Genomic DNA, 26,057 nt, shown 5'->3' with positions numbered 1-26,057 from the left:
TACACATAGGGCTTTAATGATTTTATTTACAATCTTTTAAGATATGCAAATTGCGAGAATAGTTTTACTACAACATATATAGAGGTCATTACATGTGCGCTCATACATGCAAATACTAAAGGCACCCCAAAGGTGGAAGAACACAGTATTACTAGTAACCATAAGCACTCATTGAGTGCTTACAGCAGCCTAGACCCTGCAAATGTAACCACTCATGAGAGTCCCATTTAAATCATTGGGACTCTAGCTGGACACAATGTTCCATGTGCAAGAATTCCTTTTCAGGACAGAAGTCATAATTTTGGAAATGCGCAAGTTAGTGCTCCACACCCTACTAACAGTTTTAAACAATCAACACTTTGCATTTGTACAAGGATTTACAGGAGAGGATCTCAAAAATGTTTTAATAACCTGAATCCTCCCAACACACCTGTGAGGTAAATTTCATTGTCCCCATTTTTGCAGATGGGAAAACTGAGGCATGGCGAGATTAAGAGACTTGCCCAGGGTCTCACAGCTAGTCAGCGGCAGATCCAGGTCTTCCTCAAACACCTACGGTTCCATGCTCTTCCCACTAGACGATGCTCCCTCTACTAGGTTATACTATTACATTAAAATAGGAACACATTTACATTTATAAAAAACAACTTAAATATATAAAGTTACAGCACAGTAGGTTGGAGAAAAAATTAACTTCCTCAGTTACAGTATTTCTAAACTTTTTGTCATGTAATACTTTTTGAAAACAGCTGATGATATGCATAACATTTTTGGTAGAATGGTAAAAAATACACACTACAGCAACAGATATCCAGGAGTCCTGAATAGTAATATCTTTAAGTTCCTGTTCATAAAGAATATGTTTTAGTATATTTTTTACAATACTGAATTACTATCAAGCACTAAGGTCATCTATATTGTGTAAATTATTGTAAACAGATTATTACAATTCTTCAGAATCTTACAGTATAGTGCCAATAACTGAATTCAAGTCAACCCAACTAAGTATTAAGACCAATTTTCCAAATATAACATGAACTTAGTCAAGACTTATTTGCTAATTAAGGGTATTTTTTAAAATGAATTATTTCTCATGCTTAAATAACTTAAGACTAAAAATGCTATATAATACATTTAATATTGCTAACGTTTTAATTGTCTGAGCTACAGATTTTCAGTATTCACATCTGCTAAATGATCGTCTCGATTAAGACAAATACAACTGATTTCAGGTTTAATCACATCTCCATTTCCAAGGTTTATAATGAAGTGACTCACTCCAGTATTAGGGCTCACAGAAGATAACTGAGACTTTTTTAAAGCTGATGGTAAAGTGCACTTTAGATCCAAAACAAAATAACCAAACCAGTTTCTCATGTATGCCCCATGACTCACCACCAATACATTGGGATTTAACATTTTTGTATCTTTGTCAGTATCAGAATTAAGTTCAAGTCCACAGCAGCGGTTTCTCAAAGGGAAAACTGGTTTTCCTTCCAATGTTTCCAAGCCATTGCCTGCCATACCCAGAACAGCTTGTTCTTTCTGACACTCTTCTTCAATAGAAAGTTGGCACAGAAATTCAAAGAAATTCTTTGCACGTGCCCTTACCTAAAGTGTTAGGAAAAAAAGAATATATTTGTGATGACTGCAATAACTCTGACCGGTGAATTTACTGGTTGCTTTTTACTGGCTTTATAATTTCACTGTCAATTGTTCTACAACACATACAAGTTACGTAACCCACAAAGACTGACTAGAAAACTTAAGTAGCTGTATCAGAGAAAGGCAAACGAGCTTCCACATGGCAATTACAGTAGCAGGTCGAAGTACTAAACGTGGAGATGATGATTAGTTCTCAACCCTCTAAATCCAAGGAGGCTGACGGTGAAGGTAATTTCTCATTTTCATTAAGATAAGACTGATTTATCATAAAGCTATCCATGGGCTAATTTTAGATTTAGAGGAAAAAATCCCAAATCAGTTGCCATTGCCATCAGGTCTAGATGTTTCAGGTTGGATGATGATTTCAGGATGATGCAACTCCCGATTGAATAGGATAGAAAACAGGATCAAAAACACAAACCCAACCGCAGTGCATACACACTAAAGGTACCAAACCCAAAGTCAACTTTGAGCTCAACAGGTTTCTGTGCTGATCACTTGGGACACAAAGCTTCGTAAATTCACATGTAGCCAACTGACAGGTATCAGCATGATGATTCCAAATAAACATATCAAGACTAAAGGAGAATAGAAGGGCAATATTTAAATCCATTCTATTAAAAGGGAACAATGCAGAATGGAACTTACAAAAGACACCTCTGGTTGAGCTAAGCCTGCAATAGAATAATTTACTCCTGAGGGCATTCTGCGCCAAAAGAATTAAAATTTGTGCACAATAATTTTAAAATTCTGCAAATTTTATTTGTCAAATAAATGGGGAGGATCCAACATGGCATTGGGGAGCACAGGCCACTGGCTGCACAGAGGTGGGAGATGACTGTGCAACTCCCCCCACACTCCCTCCAGGGGACATGGACTCTGGGGGGAGGCTGCACCCAAACCTGACACAGTATAAGGACCGGGCCTGCCCCGGAAACACCCCAGGGCCATGCCCCTCAATGCCAGGTGTACCAGGTGTGGGAGGAAGGCTCGGCAAAGCAGGATCCAAATGTAGAGGGGCTTAGTGTGGGGTGATCCAGGTGTGGGTTGAGAGGGTTCTGTGTGGGGCAATCTGGGTGCGGGTGGCTCAGTGGGGGATCTGGGTGTGGGGGGATCTGGATGCACAAGGGCTTGTTGGGGGGGGGTTCTGGGTGCAATGGTAATGGGACTCTGCAGGGGGTGAAGGTGGTTGGGGCTCAGCAGGGAGGCCGTTAATGGGGGGGCAGATGCTAGGGGAGTGGGGCTCAGTAGGGTGGGGATCTGGGTGCGGGTGGCTTGTCAGGGTTGTGGGGCTCATTTGGGGGGATCTCAGTGCAGAGAGTGAGGCTCGGCAGGAGGGTCTGGGTATGAGGGGATCTGGATGCATGGGAGTAGGGCAGATGGGGGAGCAGCTCCCCGTACAGTGATCCCTCCTCCTGCAGCTAAGGAGCGATGGGTGCAGGAAGTTTGTGGCGCTTCCTACAGCCAGGGAAGAAATCTGAAGGTGGGTCTGACTCGGCCTTGGATGCCATGCAAGGGGAAGAGGAAGTCCCATCCTCCCCGGCCCAGCCCAGCAGATGAGCTCAACGCAGGGTAGGAATCACCAGCCGGGTCTTCCCCAGTCCCATCTCCTGCCCCACAGTGATTTACCTCTCTGCTGGCTGCTCTGGGCACCCAAAACATACTGCTGGGGAGGGTCGCATGACCGTTCTTGTGGCTTCCCTGTCAGAAAGCCATTTTTCTGCGGGGAAGCACAGAAATCAGCGGGCGACATAAATTCTACGCATGCTCAGTGGCACAGAATTCCCCCGGGAATAAGAACAGCATTCTTTCATTAACAATACAGAGGTGTCTGCACTAGTATAAAGGAAATGTGTAAGGTAACATGGAAAATGGGGCCTGAACAAACAAGTGGTAATACCATACCTCATCTAGAGTTTCTCCTCCAGATGGTGTAAACGAAGGACATTGCTCTCCAGCAGCCTTTGCCATTGCCTTTAGGTCACTCAATGGTCTTCCTTCAGCAATCCCATATTTCTAGAAAAGACCATTTATAGAAAAGGATTTACTAAATATTAAGAAAAATTCAGTCATACAAGTTCAAACTCAAACTTCATTTAAAGATTCAGTTCCTGTTTCCCTTTTAACATAGACAATAGGTTGAACAGCACTTTCACTCCACACCAAATGTCTGAAGAGGTCTGTATTTGTGCTATTTCATTTACTGTTAGTTTTTCCAAATAAGTCATTTTAAAGTAATCATGCATTCCTAATTTAATGAAAGAGTGAATGTTTCAAACATCAACAGCTATCTGATATTTATCTTGGGCTGTTCTTGATCTATGTGCCAGAGTTTTTCTATCATTCTTGGTACAAAATCCCAGTAAAGGTTATAATGACCTATGTAATGACTGTTCGTAATGTAAAACATCCAAAGACCAAGCAGAAAGCATTGGGATTCTGCTGTAGCTAAGTGATACTCAACATACAGAGACATTTTCAAAAGTACAAATGGGAAATGGTCACCCAACTGTCCTCTGTGCCTTTGAAATCTCTCCCATAATTCACAGAATAAAAATCAATTTGGAAAACTGGTTATTGGGATTTTTCTAAATATGAGCACTCTAGCTGTTAAAAATACTCTTGGAACATCCAAAAAAGGCTATATTTCAGAGATATGGGCAGGTTAGTTTGGGTTAGGTTTTTTTTAAGATAGGAAAAATAAGTACTGTAATATATATTTTTAGGTCTCGGACCCTAAGAACTTGTAACCATGTGTTAATTATAATGATTTGGCTGAGATTATATAAGTCTCAAATGCTAAATTCACATGAGAAAATGCCGATAGAACCCCAAAAGCACATCCCCTTCCCCCACCACCACCCCGGTTTCACAGTGAAACAGACCAAACGCCACATTGTAAAAGTAATCTTTATCATTTTTAAGTGGATGTTACATATAGACATTCAGTTTATAATACATATTGTATTATACACCTTATATTTATAGAGCATCTTTCATCCTGAAGGTCTTTACAAACAATACAGGAATCAATTCATCCACCCCTAAGGTGGAATGCAACACCACCACATCCCCACACGACATCACAGTAAGTGAGAACAGATAATATATTCAAGTGAAAGACAGGTTTAGTTCTATGTTACGAGGCACAACGATGGGGAAATTGCTGTAATACTGCTTACTATTTTGAGAAAACAGGCAGTGGACGGTATACAGTTTAAAAAAATGCACAAGTATATAATCCTTCCCTCAGTTATACAAATCCCTGCACTCTACTTACATAATCACTACAGTGATTTCAATATCCATACAGTGAACAAGCAAATCTCCATTACTTACTATAACAGCTCTTCTCTAATTAATTCCTGTACTCAGAATTGACGTTGTTTGCTAGCAACAAAAGGTACCTCAATATCTTACTCTCTTCAGATGAAACAAATGCTCAAAATTGTCCATGAAAGAATTCACAAAAGCAAAGAAATCAGGGCTCTGAAACTTCTGAAAAGGAAGACATTTTACAAAACCCTTTAAAAAAAAAAAAATCTTTTAAATGTTCCTCTTTCCTCTCATCCCTTCTCTCCAGTAGGGCTTATCACCAGAACAACTAATATGTGTATTGTATATTTGAAGAATGCAGCCTCCGGAACATGACTACATTGCAGCCATTTAGGGAACAAAAGCCTTCCTGATTCTTCAAGAAAGAGAGGGGGAAGTGAGAAAATGCTACAACTTTTTCCTTCTTTTAACAGGGTTACCCTTTGGCAGTTTGCTATCTTTTTTTTTTTTTGGTAGTGTCTCCTTTCATTTAAAATTAAGCTGAAAATACCAGTACTATAACAACTTGAGTACACTTCCTGTTAACACTATAACAGCCATAACCTAGGTTAAAACATGCCCCAGACTCAGTTTATTCAGGTCAAGTTATAGATGTACCTCTTGTATGAGTTTAATTATGCATTTGTGTGGACAAAAAAAAAATAATAAAGATTAATTGGGTAAGTAAAAGAGTCTGCAGGTGATTATATAAGTTAGACTTAAAGTCAAATTCTGCCTATTATGACTTCAGAAAGCACTGAAGCAAATGAAAGCCTTCGTATACCTAATGGCAGAATTGCAACTTTCATAATTACGAAGGATGAATTACCAAGCTACCTAAGCATTCAGATAAATGAGAAATTTAAAATATTTGTATCGTAAGTGGTAAGTTACATTTACAAATTATTCAATTTGAAGACAGGAACTAGTAACTTGGCACTTACCCTCTCTCGAAGTCTTGCATCATACTGTATTACAATATCTTTGCAAAACTTATTCTTTCCTATAATTGTGGATGCAGTCTGAAAAAATAAATGGACAAAGTCATATAAAAATACCATTTTTGGATGTTAAAAGGTTCCTCAGGAAAAAAAAGGGGGGGGTAATTAATTGTTAGGAAGGAGGTGGTTAAGTGATTTAGACAGGTTCCGCCACACAGCAGTAGATGCTTATGATACTAAGTTGTGATGTACCAAGCAAAGCAAACATTATACATGACCTAACCAATATATTAAGATTACAATGTTAAGCTCTCAGAAGTTAAAAATGCCCGAATTAAGGCTGCCTGTGCATCTGCATTATGCAACAGTCTTTAATTACATGATTGCATTTTTTTCTATGGGACCCCCCCTCTTCATTCAGTGCATAGAATGGACCGTGTTCACTAATAAGCAACTATTCAATACTGTTTTATGATTTTTCAATATGTGGCCCATGCCTTATTTACTGCACATTATTCATGCCCTGCTCTGAAGACAGAATTATTAATTTCCTCATGGGCTTTTCCATGGCACTCATCTCTACAATACATGAATACTTCACAAACATTTATTTTAACAAAACCTGCAAGATGAGTGGGTAATTTTATCCCCATTTTTACCACTGAATTCAGTTGCAGCTGAGAGCGATCAGCACTCCAGCAAATCAGACCCAAGGCCCTCAATTCAGGAGATGAGGAACAAGCAATTAGCAATCACCAACAAAAAGTTTGGCTTAAATTATTTGATTAGCATCACATAGGTACTCTGGCAGAAGTAGGGATGGAATCCACTTCTCTAGGGAAGTATTCAACTGCCTGGACCACGAGACACTCTTCTCTTCCTGAAATCCCATGCCTCATTCAGGACACACCTTCTAATCAGGCCTATCCTGCATTGTGCACCAAATGAGGTGGGGTTCTGTGGAATACACAGTATGTGATTATGTAATTAAAGACTATCATAATGCACATGCACAAGGGAGCCAGATTAGGGTTGCAAAGGTAGCCTTAATTCTGGCATTTCCTAATTTTTGAGTGTTTGACTTTAGCAGCGTGAGTATAAGAGAATATATAACATTAGTTTCCTAGGTTTAAAAAAAAAAAAAAAAACAACAAAATCTGAAAAAACAAATTCCATCATGTGGCATACTGATATCTACATTATTCATCAGCAGGGTTGGAACCTTCAGACCCACCACACAGGCTGCTGCCATCTGAGTTAACTGCATAACTGATAGTAATAGTTGTCATCCACTGTGTGGACTATCCCTAGGGGGTTTAAGACACACTGTCAGTGTGTTTCACAGATAACTGCTGGCAGCAGAGAAATGGAGAGACTCAAGAATGTTGGGTTTAATTTCAGACTCAGATAGGGAATGTGCTCTCGTGGACACAGACTTCTGCCTGTTGCCTCCAACTCATACCTGCCTCTTTCCCACCCCGTCTCCTTGTCCCAATCCCCTCCTCCACTCCCGGGCTCACTTTCCAATTCTCAATCTTTCCCCCACCACTTCCAGCTTGGCTCAGTTCTTCCCTTGTACCCAGGTCCTTTGTCAGATGTCTCCCATCTCCCTGCCCATGTTCCTTCCCCTCCCACCGACTAGTTCCTAGTCCCAGACTCTGCCTATCCAGTTTCACTCCCGTCCATCAACCAGCTCTCAGTCCCAACCTCCCATTTCCAGCTCCTCATCCAATCTGTCCCTCTCCTCCCCCCCCCGGCTCAATCCTTGCCTCCCCTCCTTCATAGTCCCACATTTCTCTCTCTGGCCCCCCTTCAATTCCAGTCTTACAAGATTTCTTGTCCCAATCTACTTTTTCCTCCTCTGGCTTTTGTCTCCTTCACATTTAAATCAGACTGCTTCCTCCTCCACACTACCTGGGTGCCAGCAAGTTGGGGGGAGCGGGCACTGATAAAAGGTTCCCTGCTCTCACTTCCAGTGGCTGGTCCCACCATGGCCTGCCACAGCTCAGAGCAGCCATTGCAGGGAAAGTCCAGTTTTGCCCCTGTAGCCCTAAGGCTGGAGCATGTTCAGTTACTGCGTAGGGATGGCACATGTGCAGTCATGACTGATGTACGAACTGAGGGGATGAAGCATGCTGACTGAGGATGGACTCTTCAGTGATTTCAGCTGCTAAAATCAAAGTCTCTGAGGATGTACGTGAACTGCAATTTTTCAAAGGCTTATAACTTGGCCAAATTTTGGGCAGATTTTCACTAGGATGGCAATAGGCACACCCTGACAAAGGCCACCTCCTGCTAAATTTCAAAGGATAGGAGTGCTAGAGCTCCACAAAGAGGTCACCAGAATCCCCCCTCAACATGGACAAAAGAAATATTTTTCTCAGTCTTGTTCTCAGGAATAGCAGAGCCATTTTGGCTGAAAGCTTCAAAAAAACAGCTTGAGGCAGACAACCAGCATGGAAAACTTCAGCCCAAAGTTATAAGCAACTGAGAACAGTCTTGTAATGGGAAGTGTCATGCATCTTTAACAATAAGTGGTACCACCAGCCTTGTCTATTATATTCTTTTTCAGATCTATATTTATATGCAAATGTATATCACAGAAAGAGTTACTAATGGGCTGAATACAGAAGAATAAAGCATTAGTAAATCTGGGAAAGAATTTAGAATTACATGGTTTGAAATGTACGATTTCTATGACATTTGGGCTATAGTCACAAACCTGTAAGAAATACAAATATACAGAATATGTTCTGTTTGGATTGGAGTGTGCTGTTTCCTCTGTATCCTCCCTTCCAGCTCCCATTTTTTATTTATTTTTTATATAGATATAGATAAATAAAATAGTATGGGCAGGGCAGAAGACAAGCAGGCATAATTTCAACTATTTCAGGGTAAAGTTTAACTTCAAACAGAAGGCTTGTAGATTAGGCCCAGCCCATGTAAAAAAAAAAAAAATATACTGAAGGTACTCTTGATGTGCTCCCATGCAGCCCTTTGTCAAATGAGTAATCATTAAGCACCAGATTCTGCACCCATTCTTACCATTTAGAGTACTGCTGTGTTACTCAATGCAACTTAACCACAGGGTAAGCACAGGGTGGTAGAATCAAGTTCTGCATTGCATCTTCGACCTCCCCTCTAAATTACTACTACTTTCTCTGGAATCAAAACCAACAGGGCCACATTTCAGAGTAGCAGCCGTGTTAGTCTGTATCCATAATGCATACGAAGAAGTGGGCTGTAGTCCACGAAAGCTTATGCTCTAATAAATTTGTTAGTCTCTAAGGTGCCACAAGTACTCCTGTTCTTTTTAGGGCCACATTCTGGTTCTTCGATCTCCGAAGACACCTTGTATACCAAATTGCTCATGTGGAGCATTTATTATGTACTAAGCTATGAGTCCTACTGATCAAAGAGGACATCTGAAAGAGTAGTTTCTTTTTACAACTCGAACTATATCCTAAATTTTCTTCCCTCTTAGTTATACTTCAAAATCTGGTCTTCTGGGTAGACACATTATTCTTAGGTAGATTAAATTTTAAAAAAAAAGATTGTTCAAATTTTTCCTGACACAATTACCATATATAATGGTTCATAAGCCAATTTTTTTTTTAGTAAAAAAGGGAAGCAACAGAGAAGGGTCAGCTTATGAACGGGTACAGAGAGGGAGAGGTGGGACACAGCCTCCCCCCCCCCATTCCCCTCCAACAGAGGGAGCAAGGAGAGGCAGCACAACCCGCAGAGCCAGAAGGGAAGAGGCGGGGCCAGAGTCTCTCTGCTTCTGGCCACGCTGCTCTTCTCCCAGCCTCCGAAGCAGCTGCAGCTCCGGGGCTGGCAGGCTGCAGCCATGCCACTCAGCCCTGCCCCCCAGAGCAGGCTGCGGCCACGCTGCGCCACCCAGCTCAGCCCGCTGGAACACTCTACGGCCCCGCCATCCGGCCCAGCCCACTGGAACACGCTACAGCCGCGCCGCCCGGTCTGGCCCACTGGAGCAGGCTGCGGCTGCGCTGTCCAGCCTGCCGGAGCAGCTCCAGCCAGGTCAGAGACATCCTCCCCGGCCCTCCCCAGATAAGGTGGGAAGGGAAGGCATGGGGAGAGTGTGGGGGTCCTGGGCTAGGGTCGGGGTCATGTGTGTGTGTGTGTGGGGAGGGGGGCTGAGGTCACAGGGATTACCCCCCTGACTCCCAGCTTCTCCCCCGCAAAAAATTTCCCCACCAGTTGCTGTCCTGGCCCGTCAGGGTAAGCAGCTGGCGCTCTGGGATACTTTGTTTATTTAGGTTTATCTCCGCGCCTGCAGACGCTCGAGGTAAACAAACCATCTTGGCTCGCCAGCAGCTTATCCTGATGGCCCAGGAGCCAAAGTTTGCCGACCCCTGAATTATAGGGTCAGCTTATGAATGAGTTATAAAATTTTTCCATTTTTACTTATCCATCTTGGGGGGGTTGGCTTATAAACGAACTGGCTTATGATCGAGTATATACGGCAAGTGGTTTGAGATGTAATAACTGGGATATTTTCCTTGCCTGAGTCTCAACACTGCTTTTCAATACCCATGAGATCTTTGTAAATATCTTTGGTGCTGTTGACAAACTTAAGTGACGAAAGTTACTATTATTACTAGTTTGTCAATTTTAAAGCATTTCATGACTGGTATATGCCTTTGCCAGATTCATTCACAGGAAGTCTCCTGGAGAGACTAAGACAAGAAATAAAGATAGAATTTCTGTATGAAATCTGCACTTCCTGAGTCATCTGATCTATCCCACTAGTCTCTTTAAAAACAGAAATTACAAAATTATCCTGCATTTTAACCCTGTCCACCAAATTATATGCAATTCCTCCCAATAATTAGTGTATTCTCGCTATTCAAGTAGTTTGTGAAAATACTTATTAATACTGGTCCCAGAGCACCCCATTCAGTCCTGCAACTTACTAAAGGCAAAAAACACCTCCATGTTTAGCCAATTGTGTAGTCATCTTTTAGCATAGTTTCACCTAGTTAATATTTGTCTAAATTCCCCAGGAAACTGCAATGTGTAGGGACCTACCAAATTCACTGTCCATTTTGGTCAATTTCACGGGTCATAAGATTTAAAAAACAAAAAACAAAACAAAACAAAACATAAATTTCATGATTTCAGATATTTACATCTGAAATTTCACAGTGTTTTAACTGTAGCGGTCGTGACCCAAAAGGAATCTATGGGAGGATTGCAAGGTTATTATGGGGGGCCACCCTTACCTCTGTGCTGCTGCTGGCAGGGTGCTGCCTTCAGAGCTGGGCACCTGGCCAGCAGCCTCCACTCTCCAGCCACCCAGCTCTAAAGGCACCACAGAAGTAAGGGCAGCAATACTGCAACCCCCCCCTACAATAACCATGCAACACCCCCCCGCAGCCCTCTTTTCGGTCAGGATCCGCAGTTTGAGAAATACTGGTCTCCCCAAGAAATCTGTATAGTATAGCATAAAAGTACACAAAAGACCAGATTTCACCATCCATGACCTGTTTTTCATGGCCGTGAATTTGGTAGGGCCCTAGTAATGTACAACAAGATCACACAAGTTAATAAAGTTAACCTATACCATTCCATTTCCTTCAAAGAAAATAGTTAAGTTGGTTAATGTTACATTTTTGATTAACTTGTGGGATCTACAATTTTTATTTTCCACTAGGGGCACAAATATGGTCTTGTGAAGCAACCAGGTATTAAAGTTAAGCTTGTTAGACTAAAAAGGTCCCCCCTTCTCTTCCTCCTTAAATAGGCATTAATGCATGATAGCATATTACCAGTCACTTGGGAATTCAGTCCATCCTCCACAGTTCTCAAAGATACCTGGCAGTGGTTTGGATACTTAGAGCCCTGCACAGACACAAAATTTATATCCACAGACACAGATATCCATGGATATAAAGCGGTATCCACTGAGCGCTACGGGCTCTACCAGGAACCACAGCGGTGAAAGCAGCAGCATGCCAGGCCACCGCTCCCAGGAGCCAGCACCCTGTGTTGGCAGCTCCTCCAGCGTGGCTGTACCATCCCTCAGCCCCACTCACTGGGGCAGGCAACAGGCTCAAGGGCAGCTGTTCCTGGTTACGTTAGTGTGTGCAAGTGGCTCGCATGCTCCCGGACAGGAGTCCCTTCCATGCAGCAGTCTGTCTCCTATCCGGGAGTGTGCGAGCCATTTGCACACATTAGCACGACCACAGACAGCTGCCGACGCGGAGTGCTGGCTCCTGGGAGTGGTGGCCCGATGTGCTGCTGCTTTTGCCGCTGAGATTCCTGGTAGAGTCCTGCAGCTCCCGTAGATACTGACTTATATCTATGGATATAAATTTTGTATCTGTGCAGGGCGCTATAGATACTACTCTACTAAATCCTGCAGAGAGTTAAAAAATGAATGTTGTTGGGTCCTACTGTCTTATATACAGTACCTGATAATTTGAAGGTATTTTTTTAACCTTCTGTTTTCTGCTTCTAGCCTCTCCTCTTTCACCATTTTGTTATTGTGTTGAGTCTCCTTTATTAACCATATTTAGTAAAGATAGAAGTGTCACTATTAAAAACTACATCAGTTTTTTAGCTTAAGTGTAAGCACTTCTTAGAGTATTTTTTAGAATTAAGAATAAATGTTCTTAGAAGTTCCTACATGGTGGCAGCCATTGCCCGTGGACTTTTTGCTTATGCTGTCTCTCAGTTAATTAAAAACATAATGGGTTGCTATTGGCAATATCAACTGCTGGTCTTCTTATAAAGAGATTTTCCTTAAACATCCACCATCATCACAGCCAGATTCTCTTGAGCTCCTATCACCACTATCTGAGAGGAACTTATGTAACAGCATTCCATGGTTATGTATATTGAAAAAATATCCTAGACCCCTAATGTACAACATGCACTGAAGATGCAAGTCATGGGTGATGTATGTTAACTCAGTGGTTTATTTTAAGCTGCCTTCACTTTTTGGAGAAGAGCTCACCTTTTACATAAAACATTTTAGTTCCAAACTTATCCCCTCCTTCAAAATTGCCACTGCACTATTTTGCCCCAGCACCCCAAAATACAGAGATTTAAATTTACTTTCAATTGCCTGAAAAAGTACTTGCCTGCTTCGCTCGAAGGAGGTCACTTGAGAAGACATGAGTAAACTTTACATTACTGAGAAATACACCAGCAGCATCTGCTTGTCTGAAACCAGTTGCAGAAAGGGGCTCATCCACACCTTGTCCTGAAAAATAAAAATTTCCCAGACAATTTAACATTTGAATTTTAATTAATTTATTATTAATTATATGTAATGCTGTAGCATTCAGCGAATCCAGTCAGGATCGGAGTGCCATGCAAACATGAATACAATCCCTGTCCCGTTATCCTTTACTGTGAAACTCAGAATTAAATCATCGTGCAAATTAAATGGGAAAAAACAATAGTAATAACTCTAGGAACACACTGAATGATTATTGGTAAGTGATTATTGGTACAGTATTTCAATTACAAAACAAAAAAGTTAGCTTACATATATCAAAGTAAAAAACATGTATGCAGAAGCCTGATTTTTCAAGAGTGACTAGTGAATCTGAGTCCCTTAACATCCATAATCAGTAGTTATTTTTAAAAGTTTAGGCCAGAATGTTCGAGACAAAGCCAAGATAGTTTGACAACCTCCCCACCCTCCTCCCCACACCATTAAAAAAAGATTATTCAAAGTTCTGTTTTCCTGTGTGTATTCTGTAAATACATTATATTTCCCCTGCTGTTTCCCACTCTTCTGACACCAGAAATCCCTCTCGAGGAAGAGCAGGAGTAAGAGGAGGTTCCATATCTGAGGAAGGTAGCCAGTAGGTGTGTTAAGATGACCAGAATGATCTAAGGGGGGGAATTTATGATGCCATGGGGAGTGGCTTGTCCAACAACCCCAAGCCTCATCTCCTCCTCCTCTGGTCCACACTCTTACCTGAAAATGGCATTTGGGGTCCAGAGGCCGGGGGTATGTGTCTTTCCTGTCAGATCAGAATAAGTGGAGAACAATGCTGCAGAGGTGGTTCTCGCACAAAAGAAATCCACCAAGATTTCATTCACTATGCCTTCAGTGGCAACACAGACAATAGGACCACAAGAGATTGCAATTTGGTTTCTAAATATCTGTATGCCTGTATTTGGCCAAGTGAGAGCTTATGACTTTCATTTTTTTGCAATTTTGATAATTATCAATTTTGATTTTAATTTTTACAGTTGCAGTAAGTTAAGTGGGAGTAGGATGGGGACAGGATGGTGCTGACAGTGGAGCTGCAGGGGCTCTCTGTGCAGCCGAGGGGCTCAAGACATCAGGGTATAACGTGTGGAGGAGACTGCAGTCTTAGCCCAACAGAGCAGACGCTCACCCCACCCCCAGCCAGGGCTGCAAGGAGGAGGACAAGTCCCTGGCTGAAGGAGAGACCACCTAACTGCTGAACAGTTCCTGTCCAGGGACAGCTCCTGCACTCCTGGCTGGTGAGTGAGTGAGGCCATGAGAGTGGAGCTGCAAAGGGCTATCCACATGTCCAGTGACACCAGATCCCTACAGGTGCAAGGGGCAGGTGGAGGCTGTGGTCCTGGCCTGGTGGAGCAGACACACCCCCAGCCAGGGGTATGAGGGGGAGACCACAACACTACTGAATGGCTCAGTCCTTGGGCAGGAGCCATTCAGCAGCAAGGTGGCCTTCCCCACAGCCAAAGGCTCTTCCTCCTCCTCCTCTCAGCCCTGGCCAGGGGTCTCTGCTCTGCCCTGTCAGAACCAGAGCCTTCCCCACACCTTGTGCCTGCAGGGATCAGTGTCACCGGCCCTGCCACAGCACAGGGAGCCCTCTGCAACCCTGCTGTCATGATCCCGGTCTCTTGCTCCTGTGACAGCAGGTCTGCAGCGGGCTCCCTGCACTGCAGCAGGGCCAGTGACACCAGATTCCTGCAGGCACAAAATATGGAGGAGAAGATGCACTCACTCCAACTACCACCAATGGAATTTTTTCCCCCATCGATTTCAGTATCAGCTGAAACGGATGTTTACCAACCTCTATCGATTAGAAGTGAATCCTGCAAAACCTAGTTATGGGCACTGCTGTAGGTTTTAAATATTAAAAGATTCTCTTTAGTTGCATGTGGGACCAAATAAAGTGATAATATCCAGTATCCAATTTAAAACTAGTGAACAGTAAAAAGAGGTAGTCTAAATAGCAACGCACAGATGTAGTTGGAGATAATCAACGTGCTATTAGTGCCCCAACTAGTATGCTGCTTCTTTTCCATCAAATATCTATGAAAGTCATCTCATCAGCAAATTTTTGTGAGCAACTTGAGATAAAGTTCTTACTAAGAATATGAATCTGATGAATAGTCACAATTATATTTACATTATATACCACAAGATATGTTAGAAGAACTTCATAGTTGCTTTACTTCAAAGTAAAACATTCAAAAGTAAAGAAATGCCAGAATTAAGGTTGCCTGCACAAGCTTAATTCAGCCCCCCTTATTTTCATGCATTATGATAGTATGTGATCATGAAATTACTCTATTTTTTCCCACCAAACCCCTTCCTCAGAGTGCACAGAATGAACAGTACTCACTAAGCAGCTGTCGAATAGCTTGTTTTGTACTCTTTGGTCAACATGTAGTTCCATGTGACATTTACTGTACACTATTCAAACCCTTCTCTATAAAATTATTCATTTCCTCATGGGTTTTTCTATAATGATCATTTCTCATATCTAAGTGTTTCACAAACATTTTATTTTCACAACACTCCTGTGAGGCAACAGGATATTATATCCCCATTTTACAGATGTGGAACCGAAGCACAGAGATCAAAAGTATCCACTAATTTTGGGTGTCCAATTTAAGATGTCTAGGGCCTGGTTTTTCCAGAGTTGTTACAATTATATAGTTCTTTGTACGCTCAAAGCACAACTTCCATTGAATTTAGTTGCAACTGAGAGTGCTCAGCACTCCTAAAAATCAGACCTCAGGGTCTCAGGCTGTGCATTCAGATAGTCAGAAACACAAAGTTAGTGGCCACTGCTGAAAAGTTTCGTTTAGGTGACTTATCTAATATCACGTAAGAACTCTGACCAGAGACAGGATCCACTTCTGCAGAGCAGCATGCAACTGCCTTAGCCGTAATTGCCCTCCTCATTCACTATACACCTTCCACCTTGTGCAACAAACAAGGCATGGGTCCTACCGACAACAGCCTCTGTCACAACACAATCTTTATTCAACATCCCCAACCCTACAGTTCCTTGGCTAGCCAGTCCCAGCATTCACCTTTCTGGGCTCCTCATCCTAGTCCCAGTCTCTCCCTCTAAACTCCATATCCTAGTCTTCTCCACCGCAGCTCCCAGTTCTCACCACCCTCCTCATCCAAGTCTCTCTCCTTGCTCAGTTCATCCCAGTCTTCCTAAGTGCCGCCCCCACCCCCCCAAATCTCATCTCAGGAAGTCAGTCACTTCCCCCCTCCCAGGCTTCTTACCTCAATCTACTCTCTCCACCATCACATCCTTTGCACTGTCTGGATCTAGTTGCTTCTGCATTCCCATCAGGCTGCTTCCTCCTTCACTGTGCCTGAATGCCTACAGGTGAAGCACCCAGCACAAGAGCTTTCCTGCTCTCAGTGCCTGGCACCACAGCAGTCAGAAGCAGCAATTACAAGGAGTCTTGCTCAGCCCATTCAGCCCTGGGCTGCAGTATGCTCAGTACAGTTAGAATCTTCAAAGAATTTAGCTGCCAAGCTAACAAGTCTCTGAGCATGTGCAAACTGATTTTTTCACAAAAGCTCATAACTTGGTGTTGCCATGGGGGAAAAAAACCCTCTCAATTTTGGCAAATATGCACATCCTTGGCAAAATTCAATTCCCTTACCAAATTTCAAACCCTCGCGCCAAAGCATGGAGGTAAGAGAGCTTCTCAACAAACAGTCATAAGAATTTTTAATATAAACAAAACAATGCTTTCCCCCCCCATCAACTTTCTGATGAACGGTATAGTCATATCTCCAGAAACTCTTAAAAAAAATTAGCCTGAGACAGACACCTAGCATGGAAAATTTCAGCATGAATGGCTGAAGTCTGGCAAAGTTATAAGCAACTGAGTTATAAGCAACTCTTATGACGGGAAGCATTGGGCATCCTTAGATACCCTTACTTCCAGCTCTGCCTATAATCACATTACTATTATTCTAAAGCAGAATGTTCAAGCAGAAAAAAAACAATGTGTTAATTTCTTTTTTATTGGGTCCTGGAGAGACCACATCACCTAATGTCCTGGAAGTTACCATCTCTATTACAGTCTTAGACATTTTGGAGGCATATGAACTCTATTGAACTCTGACAGTTGAAAGTTGGTATAAGTTATCAAGGCACAATCCTAATCCAAAAGATAGGTCTCTTACCATACACATTATTTGATATAAATAAACTGACAAGTTAACTTGGATGTACTGATCAGGTTTGACTGATTTAAATCAGTGTGATTTAAATCTGAGTTTATTCATGATTTAAAACAAGCACAAAACCTTGATTTAAATCAAGGATTTTAATCTTGTTTTGCATTTGTACTTTATTTTCCTAAGGTTGTCTCACTGATTAGCAACCATTAGAACATGTTGATTTGCAACTCAATATAGTCTTTATACTAATTTTAGTACTTTTTGCTAACCAGGAGGATACAATGTATCTATAAACATTTATTTAAGTAATTACATGGCTTAAAATAAATTTAATTTTTACATTCATTTTATTATGCTGGAAAATTGTGAATGACATTTACTCGATGATTAATTCTTTTTTAACGCATGATTTGCCTCAACCTGCATTTGGGTGCAAATTGGAATTCAATTAAAAATGCATAAAAACAGCTTTTTGTTTTAGTTAAACCACCTTAAACGTGCTGGATACTTATTTTATATGTTGATCAAAACATGTTTTGCATTTGAAACTAAATGATTTTATTAAACAAAGGACATATCTATAGTTAGTGAATTGAACTGATTGTTTCTGATCTCCATGCCCTTTAAAACTTTAGAACAAGGAGAGCTCATCCTCTCTCACCTCATTTTTATTCATAGACTGGGAGAGGAAAACAAGCTTTTCTGCTTTTTTCAACTCCCAAACAGTTTCTCAGCTTTGAAGGAATCAGTTAGTAATTGAACTGAAATAAAAAGAAAAGAAAATATTCTCACTGCACCTGCAACAGAGACGACTACTGTTACAGATGCTGAGACAGTTACTTCCACTAGTTCAGTGGTTTGACTTCCTTTAAAACTTGGGCTTCAAACAGATACTGCTTGTATTTTTTTTAAATTTAGTATATATTAAAATTGTTTAAATTATGCTTAGGCCTTAATATATAGTGTCATAATTTCAAATAGGCTTATTTTTTAAAAGAAACATGTACTTAATTTAAATAATTTTTTTAAGTCATCCATTTTTATCCATCCTGATATTGTTAACATTTCAGTTAACCATAGGCTGCCCTCTTGCAGAGGTATATGTAATTATTTAATCTCTAACAATCTAATGGTCATAGCAGGATTGACACTAACCTTGAAGTATCTTGTCTTTGTTGTATCTTGTTTCTCCACTGTAAGATAGAAATATTTCAAACAAAGAACAACCACCTTGTCTAAAAATAGTTAGTCAAAATTTAAAAACATTTAGATACTAGACGTAAACACTGCATCAGCTCAGTACTATAATAAGGGGACACCATTGCTGTAAAGTACAATATCTTTCAGTAAGATGTGCTTAAAGCTCTCACAGTAACACTTCAGAAACTTTTTAAACTAATTAGTTCCAATTACTCCTTCAGTGTTCATTAAGAATAAGCTTCTTTGGAATCAAGGTAAATGTAGTTGCTTAATTTCATAGTAAAATCAGCACTATTTAGTTATCTATTAAAACATTATCTACATTTTAGTTTCCTCCTTTCTCCATCCTAAAATAGCGATTTTATGGAAAACGCACACCACTCCATTTTTTTCATCAGACTCCTATGCTTTGAAAATGAGCCTATACAAAACATAACAATAAATTTGAAAGTATGAAAACCAAAGAAGGAAAAGAATTTAGGGGTACAAAAAGTGGAGGGACATAAATAGGATTAAAGAAATAGAAAGGAAAATAAAAGGACTTGAAGCAAGTGTGTGGATGCTCTTATTCCAAGTCCTAAAATACCATCAACACCACTTTCCTGGTAGTGGAGCAGAAGGAATCCTGCTCTGACCACTTAAATATATACTGGACAATGCTTTTGAGTATTTTATGGGTAATCTTGTTTTGGCAGAGGGACAGATTAAGTCTTTCCATTCTCCTAATTCTATATTTTTACTGAGATCACTGGATGGTTCTTAAATAAAGAGATGGAAGTAGAAGTTTGAATCACTTCAATGTAAAGCGGACTTTATTCAAAAGGTACAAATAAAGCCCCCCCCCCCGACAACACCACTTAAGTATATTGACTTCAGTGGACCCAATCACATGAGTAAAATGACACATGCCTCATCATTTGCAGGATTAAGGCCAAAGAAAATGCTGACTTTCCAAACAAAGAACTATTGTCAATGCTATAACAGGAGGTTCTCAAAATGATCTGGACAGATGGCTGGTCACATAAGGCTTGCTATTTCTCCTCAATAAATTGCACATAAACACTTTCCATAACGAACAACTGCTGTAATTGCCACAGAGTTTATGCGATTCTAAAAAGGAGGGCATCTGATTCACAAGACAATCATTCTAATAAAATATGGTCAATACTACAAGACAGTGAGAACTCCCCACAACAGCACATACAATAAGACTGCCAAGTAGACAGTGAGGATGGGATTTTCAAACATGCTCTAAATCAGCCTAAATCTGTTCCCATTGAAGTCCATGGGAGCAAAGTCAGGCCAATGCAGAGTACTTTTGAAAATCCCACCATAATATTTCAGATTTTCTAAAGAGAACAGTGGTTTCAATCTGGTGTATTTTCCTACTGACCAAAAAGGGAAGACTGCAGCTGGATCACCAAATCAGTGCATTTAGATTTTTAAACTAAAACAGGAATAATTCAAACCAGAGGAAAATCATTAAAATCCACATTTGTGTTGCATTGTGCAAGCATATTATGCAAAGTAAACAAAGATTACTTTCCCCCCAGTATTTACAAATATTTTGTTTGACAATAGCCTTTTAACATCTGAATCAGGGGTATGGAGGTGAAATTTGATTTTGATTTCTCCACACACATGCCCACACTAAACAGTACACTATTCATATTATACAGAAGTCTTTTCACAGAGATCCACTGTGACTGAAAGAAAAAGCAAAGGCTATATGTTTTGAAGAAGTCAGTGATGTCAGTGCTTGTTTTAACATTCCACAGTACTATCTTATTACTAAATGAACTCTCCGCCACTGCCAAGTCAGAGTATTTTTGGCAAGAGGTAGGTCTTATGACCAACCAAGCCGGTCTATAAATAGCCTTAACTAGCCTCACATGCAACAGTGCCCATTATGCAACATCAAAAATCATTGATATAATCAGTCTTTATCTTAATGGGTTACCAAAATACAGAAGAATAATTTCAAATGTTTAGTTCTAACAGAATATTTACCAGATGCTAAATTATCAACAAGTATTTCCCAGAATGTTACCACAGATGTGTCACAAAATTTATTATAACAAAGAATTATGTTAGATTTAATTCCAAAACAGTTAATAGGCTAAACTACTACATCTTATGAATGTTATATGAAACCACTGCATGTCATCTTTCTGTATCACAACATTTTATTCTTGATATGCTGTAAATACAGAAAGGCAGACATCTGCATTTCAATCCCTTCTGTAGCAACTTTTGTTAAGTTTTCAGTGCTGAATAAAACAGAAGTTATCAGGAAAAGCTCAAAAACAAAACTCTTCAGAATTATAAAATAATGCACATTTGATTCAATCAGAGTAGTTTGTAAAAGAAAGAACTCCAAAAAACTTATGTCAACATTGGCTAAAGTTTGCATAAGTTTTTAGCAAAGTGCCAGAGAAGGTAACATCTTTAAACAGGCATTCTGTCCTTAATGCATGTATTTTTTCTTACTTTTGGCCTGGAGTTTAGGGGTTAGCTAATAACTGCACCTAAGTTTGTGTAGATGAAAGGGTCCATTATTATAGAATTATTATATTTTAAATGCCTGCTATATTTGTTAAAGTTCAAGACTTAATGAAAGAGATAGGGACATATATACAATATGTTCAATTTTATGGTATTAGACATAGCTCTCAGACCCCAGCAAGTTGCCACTGCCATCTTCAACTGGGCAAAGTTTGAGCACAGATGCTTTAGCCATAAATTAATTTTAAGAACAAAAGTCTCAACTAGGAGATAAAAGGTGCCTCTCAGAATACAGTTTAAGAGAGACACAGTGATAATTGTTTCACTGCTATGTCGCTATATTGTTACCTTATAGTTGGAGAATAAAAGCTCTCTATTGGGGTTTGCACAAATGTTCATTTTGTCATTTTCTGATTTAAGTGCCTCTCAGTGTAAGCTTCACATTTCTTAAATAATGCACTTTCCCAGGTATTTAGAAAGGAAAAAAAGATGGAGAGGGGAATTACCTATATGCTTCTCTAAAGATATAGTTTAAATTAGAATCCTATCCTTGAAGCACAAGACAGCTGGAAACTTCCCTAGCACTAAAACATGTTTAGATTTTATGGGGATTAATAGTTATACCTCATGAACAGATGAAATGTCATTATCTTCAGAGTCAGAGATTATAAGGCCAGAAGGGATCACTGTGATCATCAAGCCTCACCTCCTGTATAACAAGGCCAAAGGACTTCCCTGAATTAATTCCTGTTTGAAAACATTCCCTTCAGTTCACTGATGGGTAGGATTCAAAAAGCTCCCTAATAACTGTATGACAACTACCAGAAGCTGTAAAGTAATTTTTCACATCCCACCTCTAACAGTGGGAAGGTAAGAATCCACCCAAATACCTCAGTATTGCACATGTCCATATTTGAGCTTTGCACAAAGCATAACAAGCAACAGTACAAGAAATATCACGCTTTCAATTCGTTAATAGTTGTCCCCACCAAAGACAAAAGTAGAGCTGTAATTGTTAAGGCCAGAAATAGAAATTGCCTCCAAACAATATTAAGATAAGAATATCAGGTGATTCAAAAAGTCCCTAAAATAATTAACCAAAAAGTTTTAGTTTTCCAATAGGGAGGGGTAGTTGGCCTAAAATCCTTACTAGCTTACTCACATTTAGGTCAGCATGTAGGATCTTCAGCCCACCCTTCAGCACATAGTTACTGAAAGTATTAACATGTCCTTGGGAGCATTCCATTGAATAATGGATGTGACAGCTACAGAAACAGCAAGAATCAAGTTTCCAAAATTTTGCTTATCCACAAAAGAAGAAGCTCCACTCAGTGTTTATTAAACATAGAGAAATCATTTGAGGACAGAAATTAAATAAAGTACCACTTTATAGTACAAAAGGAGACTTCAAAGTCATCTTGATCCCCAGACAGAAAATAAATTCTGTATAGTTTCCTCTGAAGAAATCAACCATTTTGAATTCCCTCCTCAGAAAGTGGTGAAGAGAGAAAGGGGCAAAGTGTTTGGACATTAGCTGAAATGTAAAGATATGAGCAGATTGCCAGATTCAGGGTCAGATACCCTTAGAGCACAGAAGCATGGACTTTGGGTTTCCGGCACTTTCCAGGAGTCCACTGAGATGCTACAAAATTGTCATTGAACATTATCAAATGTGTATTTCCTGTAAATAAAGGGGAGGGAGGGGAAAGAATGGGTAAACCCAATGGTATCTTAAACAGAGTGCATGCATCCAAAGCTATTATGTCTGGGAATCTTTGTAAAGGTAATTACGATGCTAACAATGACCACTGCAGAAACTAAGGGATGAGGGAACATCCATTCACACTAGTGAGGCAAAGCTAATACCTTAGCAAGGTGCAACTCAGGATACGTCAACTGCTAGAGTGGCACAGGTGGGAATTCCTGGGGAAATTCTGCACCACTGCATAATTTTGCAGAAATTAACGTGTCCCCCCCCCAAAATGGGCTGCAGAGATGTCAGATGCCCCTCCCTTTACCTGGCAGAGCCCAGCTCGCAAATAGAAGACAAGGTGGGGGGGAAAGAAGGGGGAAGGAACTGGAGGGTTCCCAGCACACCCTGAAGGAAGGAGGCAGCGCTGCACAGGAAACCCAGTATCAGGCAGTTTCTTCCTCTGGATCTTTGGGCTCTGTGGAGGAGGGGGTGTGAATGTCTTGGGGGGGGGGAGGGGAAGAGGACACAGCTAGCACCTAGGGCAGGCCTGCACAACTCGTAAAATGGCGAGGGCCATAATACTCCAAAGAAAACAGCTGAGGGCCGAAACCCCCCTAGAGCCACCAACCCCGCCCCAGTGCCACACAGCCCTCCCAAAACACACCGCGCCACCCGTCCCACAAAAACAACCCCCCCCCCAGTGCTGCCGAAACACACATCCCCGCCCCCCTAGCGCCACCTGCCCCGTGGAAACAAACCCTCCTTCCCCAGCGTCACCCCACCGAAACAGCAGTATTGAACCTCGGTAATTTGTTATAGCGGGCCCCTAAGGTAGTATAATTAAGGTAAAAGAAAAATGTCTTTTTGCTAGAAGTAGAATAAAATCTTCCCCCCACTTTGTAATCAATTGCGCTGTTGAATGAATGAGATGTGAATGAGGAAGGTGTGGAAGGCAGGCACCTCCAGACAGCTGCAACACTTGGAGAGGGCAAGGCCGACTCTAGGATTTTTGCCGCTCCAAGCAAAAAAATTTTTTGGCCACCCCTCCTTTTTTTTTCGTGCCCCTCTGCCCCTGGCCCCGCCGCAACTCCACCCCTTCTGAACCCCTTCCCCAAATCCCCAGCCCTGCCTCCTCCCCTGGTGTGCTGCATTTCCCCCCCACCATTGCTTCCTGCGGGGCCCCCGTGACCTCCCACCCTAGTTCACCTCCGCTCCGCCTGCTCCCCCCTCCCTCTCAGGCGAGGGAGGGCAGAGAAGTGGAACAGTGGTGCGTTCAGGGGAGCAGGCGAAGCGGAGGTGAGATAGCGTGGGGGGGCGCAGAAAGAAACGGGGGGGGGGGGGGGGGATGAACCACTCCCCGCTCCAGCTCACCTCTGCTCCACCACCGCCGCCTGCCCCGAGCGCCCTGCTGCTCGGCTTGTCCTCCCTCCCAGCCTTGCTGCATGAAACAGCTGTTTCGCACGCGGCAAGCCTGGGAGGGAGGAGGGAGAAGCAGAGTGGCAGTGGCGCTCTCAGGGGAGCAGGCGGAGCGAAGGCAAGCTGGGGCGGCGGGGGCACTTTTTCCCCATGCCCCAGAGTTGGCGCCTATGATGGCCAGTGCCAGAAAGCTGCCCCAAGCACTTGCTTGTTTTGCTGGTGCCTGGAGCTGGCCCTGGGAAAGGGGATGGGAGCCAGACCAGATCAGTAGAACAGGTCAGCCACTGATTCGATGCTCGCCTCCTCAGCCCCCTCCCCCGGCTTGCCGACTCACTCCCTGCCACTGCCTACTCACCCCCCCACAGGCCACACAGTGAGCCCACCTACTCAGCCCCTGCGGGCTGCCCAGTGAGCCCCCGCGGGCTGTATGTTGTGCAGGCCTGACCTAGGGGGTAGAGGATGAGAGTGTCTGGGCTGGGAAGGGCTGCGGCTGGGCTGGGGGGGGGGGAGGAGTGTTTGTGCCAGGGAAGGCCCCAGGGTTGGGCTCTATGGGTAAGGGGGCTGAGAAACAGGAATTGGGTTTTCATAGGGGTTTCTTCAACTCTCTACTCTTGGGGGAAACTTTTTGTGTGTCTCTATTGTGGCAGACATACTTGCTGACAGGTATTTTGAAATAAATTATCAAAATAATTGAAACCCATGTGATTATATAGTGTTATTTTGACAAATAAAATTTGCAGAATTTTAAAATACTCTGCACAGAATTCTTATTTTTTCGGCACCGAATTCCCCCAGGAGTGTGGGAAGGGGATTTTCTGTAGGTGGGTTAACAGACGAATTCTTCCATTGACCTAGCCGCACCTATACCAGGGGTCAGGTTGCCCTAACCACAGTGCAAGGTTTTTCACAGCCCTGCCGAGAGACGCAGCTGGAGCGATCTAAGTTTTAGGTGCTGAACACGACTCCGTTTCCATCCTCACAGCAAGTCGCACACCCTGGGCATGCCTGGGACTCCCAGCCTTGCTCTGCCCACTCAAATGCTGTGTGGCCTCCTGCCCCAGGCCGCGCCGCAGCTTTGCCGGGGGACGGAGGAAGAGGCCGGAAGTTCCCTTCTCGCAGGGCGCCGCAGGCAGCCCATCAACGAGCCCCGCCAGACACCGGCCAGCAGGACGCAGCGCTGAGGGGCGGAAGCGGTTCATGGCCAGACTCGGGGCCTAAGCAGAACTTCCGGCCCCCGCTCCGGGCCCGGGCCCCTTCTCCCGCCAGCGGCCCGTGCCCGCACCGCAGCGTGTCCCCCGGGCTCCGGCGCGTGCGGGGCCTCGCTCCGTCGAAGCTAGCGCGGGTGCGGGCAGCCGCCCTGCCAGGGGAGGGGCGCGGCCCCTGCAGCGTCCGAGCCGGAGCCCTGGGACCTGCCGGCGGGAGCGGCCCCAGCACGGGCCAGCCTCGCACCCCCGGCGGGGGGGGGTCGCCACTGGAGCAGGAGGCGACTGCGCCGCTGCCGGGGGGGGGTTGGGGTCCGGGCTCGGGCTCTCACCCCGCCCCCCTCCACTCACTGCCGGACGATGGTCAAAGCGAACCGAACCATGATGCGGTGAGGAAACAGCCTCCGCGCGCTCCCTCCAACCGGCTTCTTGCCCCCGCCTCCTTACGCTGCGGCGGCCACCGCTCGCTCGCCTACTGGCTTCCACGCTGCCTGACGTCACAGGTTCCCTTTAAGCCGCTCCACCAATAAAACGTCTCCTTCTCCGTGCCGCTCGCGCGCCGGTTTTGACGAGCTCCCGCGCAGGCGCAGAATCTCCAGGAGGAGAGCGGGAGCGGGCAGCTGGAGGTTAGCGCCGCTGCCGCAGTAAACGGGGCCTGCTGTGAGCGTGGAAACTGTTGTTCGCCGCCGAGGGGGCGG

At 42.9% G+C, this 26,057-nt stretch overlaps 1 protein-coding gene across 2 annotated transcripts; it reads right to left on the bottom strand.

The window, feature by feature from the left end:
* TIGAR (TP53 induced glycolysis regulatory phosphatase) lies at window positions 1-25,915 on the bottom strand. Of its 2 annotated transcripts, XM_034785027.1 has the most exons (7): window positions 22,211-22,931; window positions 21,755-21,795; window positions 18,499-18,536; window positions 13,031-13,152; window positions 5,925-6,002; window positions 3,571-3,681; window positions 1-1,611 (listed from the first exon to the last, which is right to left on the bottom strand). In XM_034785027.1, the coding sequence occupies exons 1-7, from the start codon at window positions 22,292-22,294 to the stop codon at window positions 1,165-1,167; spliced, it is 921 nt and encodes a 306-aa protein (XP_034640918.1). In that variant the 5' UTR covers window positions 22,295-22,931; the 3' UTR covers window positions 1-1,164. The 2 variants fall into 2 exon arrangements, with proteins under 2 accessions (XP_034640918.1, XP_034640908.1); XM_034785017.1 differs by lacking the exons at window positions 21,755-21,795; window positions 22,211-22,931 and adding an exon at window positions 25,711-25,915.
* Window positions 25,916-26,057: the final 142 nt, after the last annotated feature.

The sequence above is a fragment of the Trachemys scripta genome, chromosome 1 (genome assembly GCF_013100865.1).
Source record: "Trachemys scripta elegans isolate TJP31775 chromosome 1, CAS_Tse_1.0, whole genome shotgun sequence".
NCBI lineage: Eukaryota > Metazoa > Chordata > Testudines > Emydidae > Trachemys > Trachemys scripta.
This window is presented reverse-complemented; position numbering and strand designations above follow the sequence as displayed.

Bases quoted from the DNA above. Each gene is read 5' to 3' on its own strand.
- TIGAR (XM_034785027.1), bottom strand. From the start codon at position 22,294: ATGGAATGCTCCCAAGGACATGTTAATACTTTCAGTAACTATGTGCTG. The intron at 13,153-18,498 runs GTTAGTGTCAAT...TTTATTTTTCAG, and splicing joins CAAAGACAAGATACTTCAAG to GACAAGGTGTGGATGAGCCC. The intron at 3,682-5,924 runs GTAAGTGCCAAG...GGTCTTTTCTAG, and splicing joins ATGCAAGACTTCGAGAGAGG to AAATATGGGATTGCTGAAGG.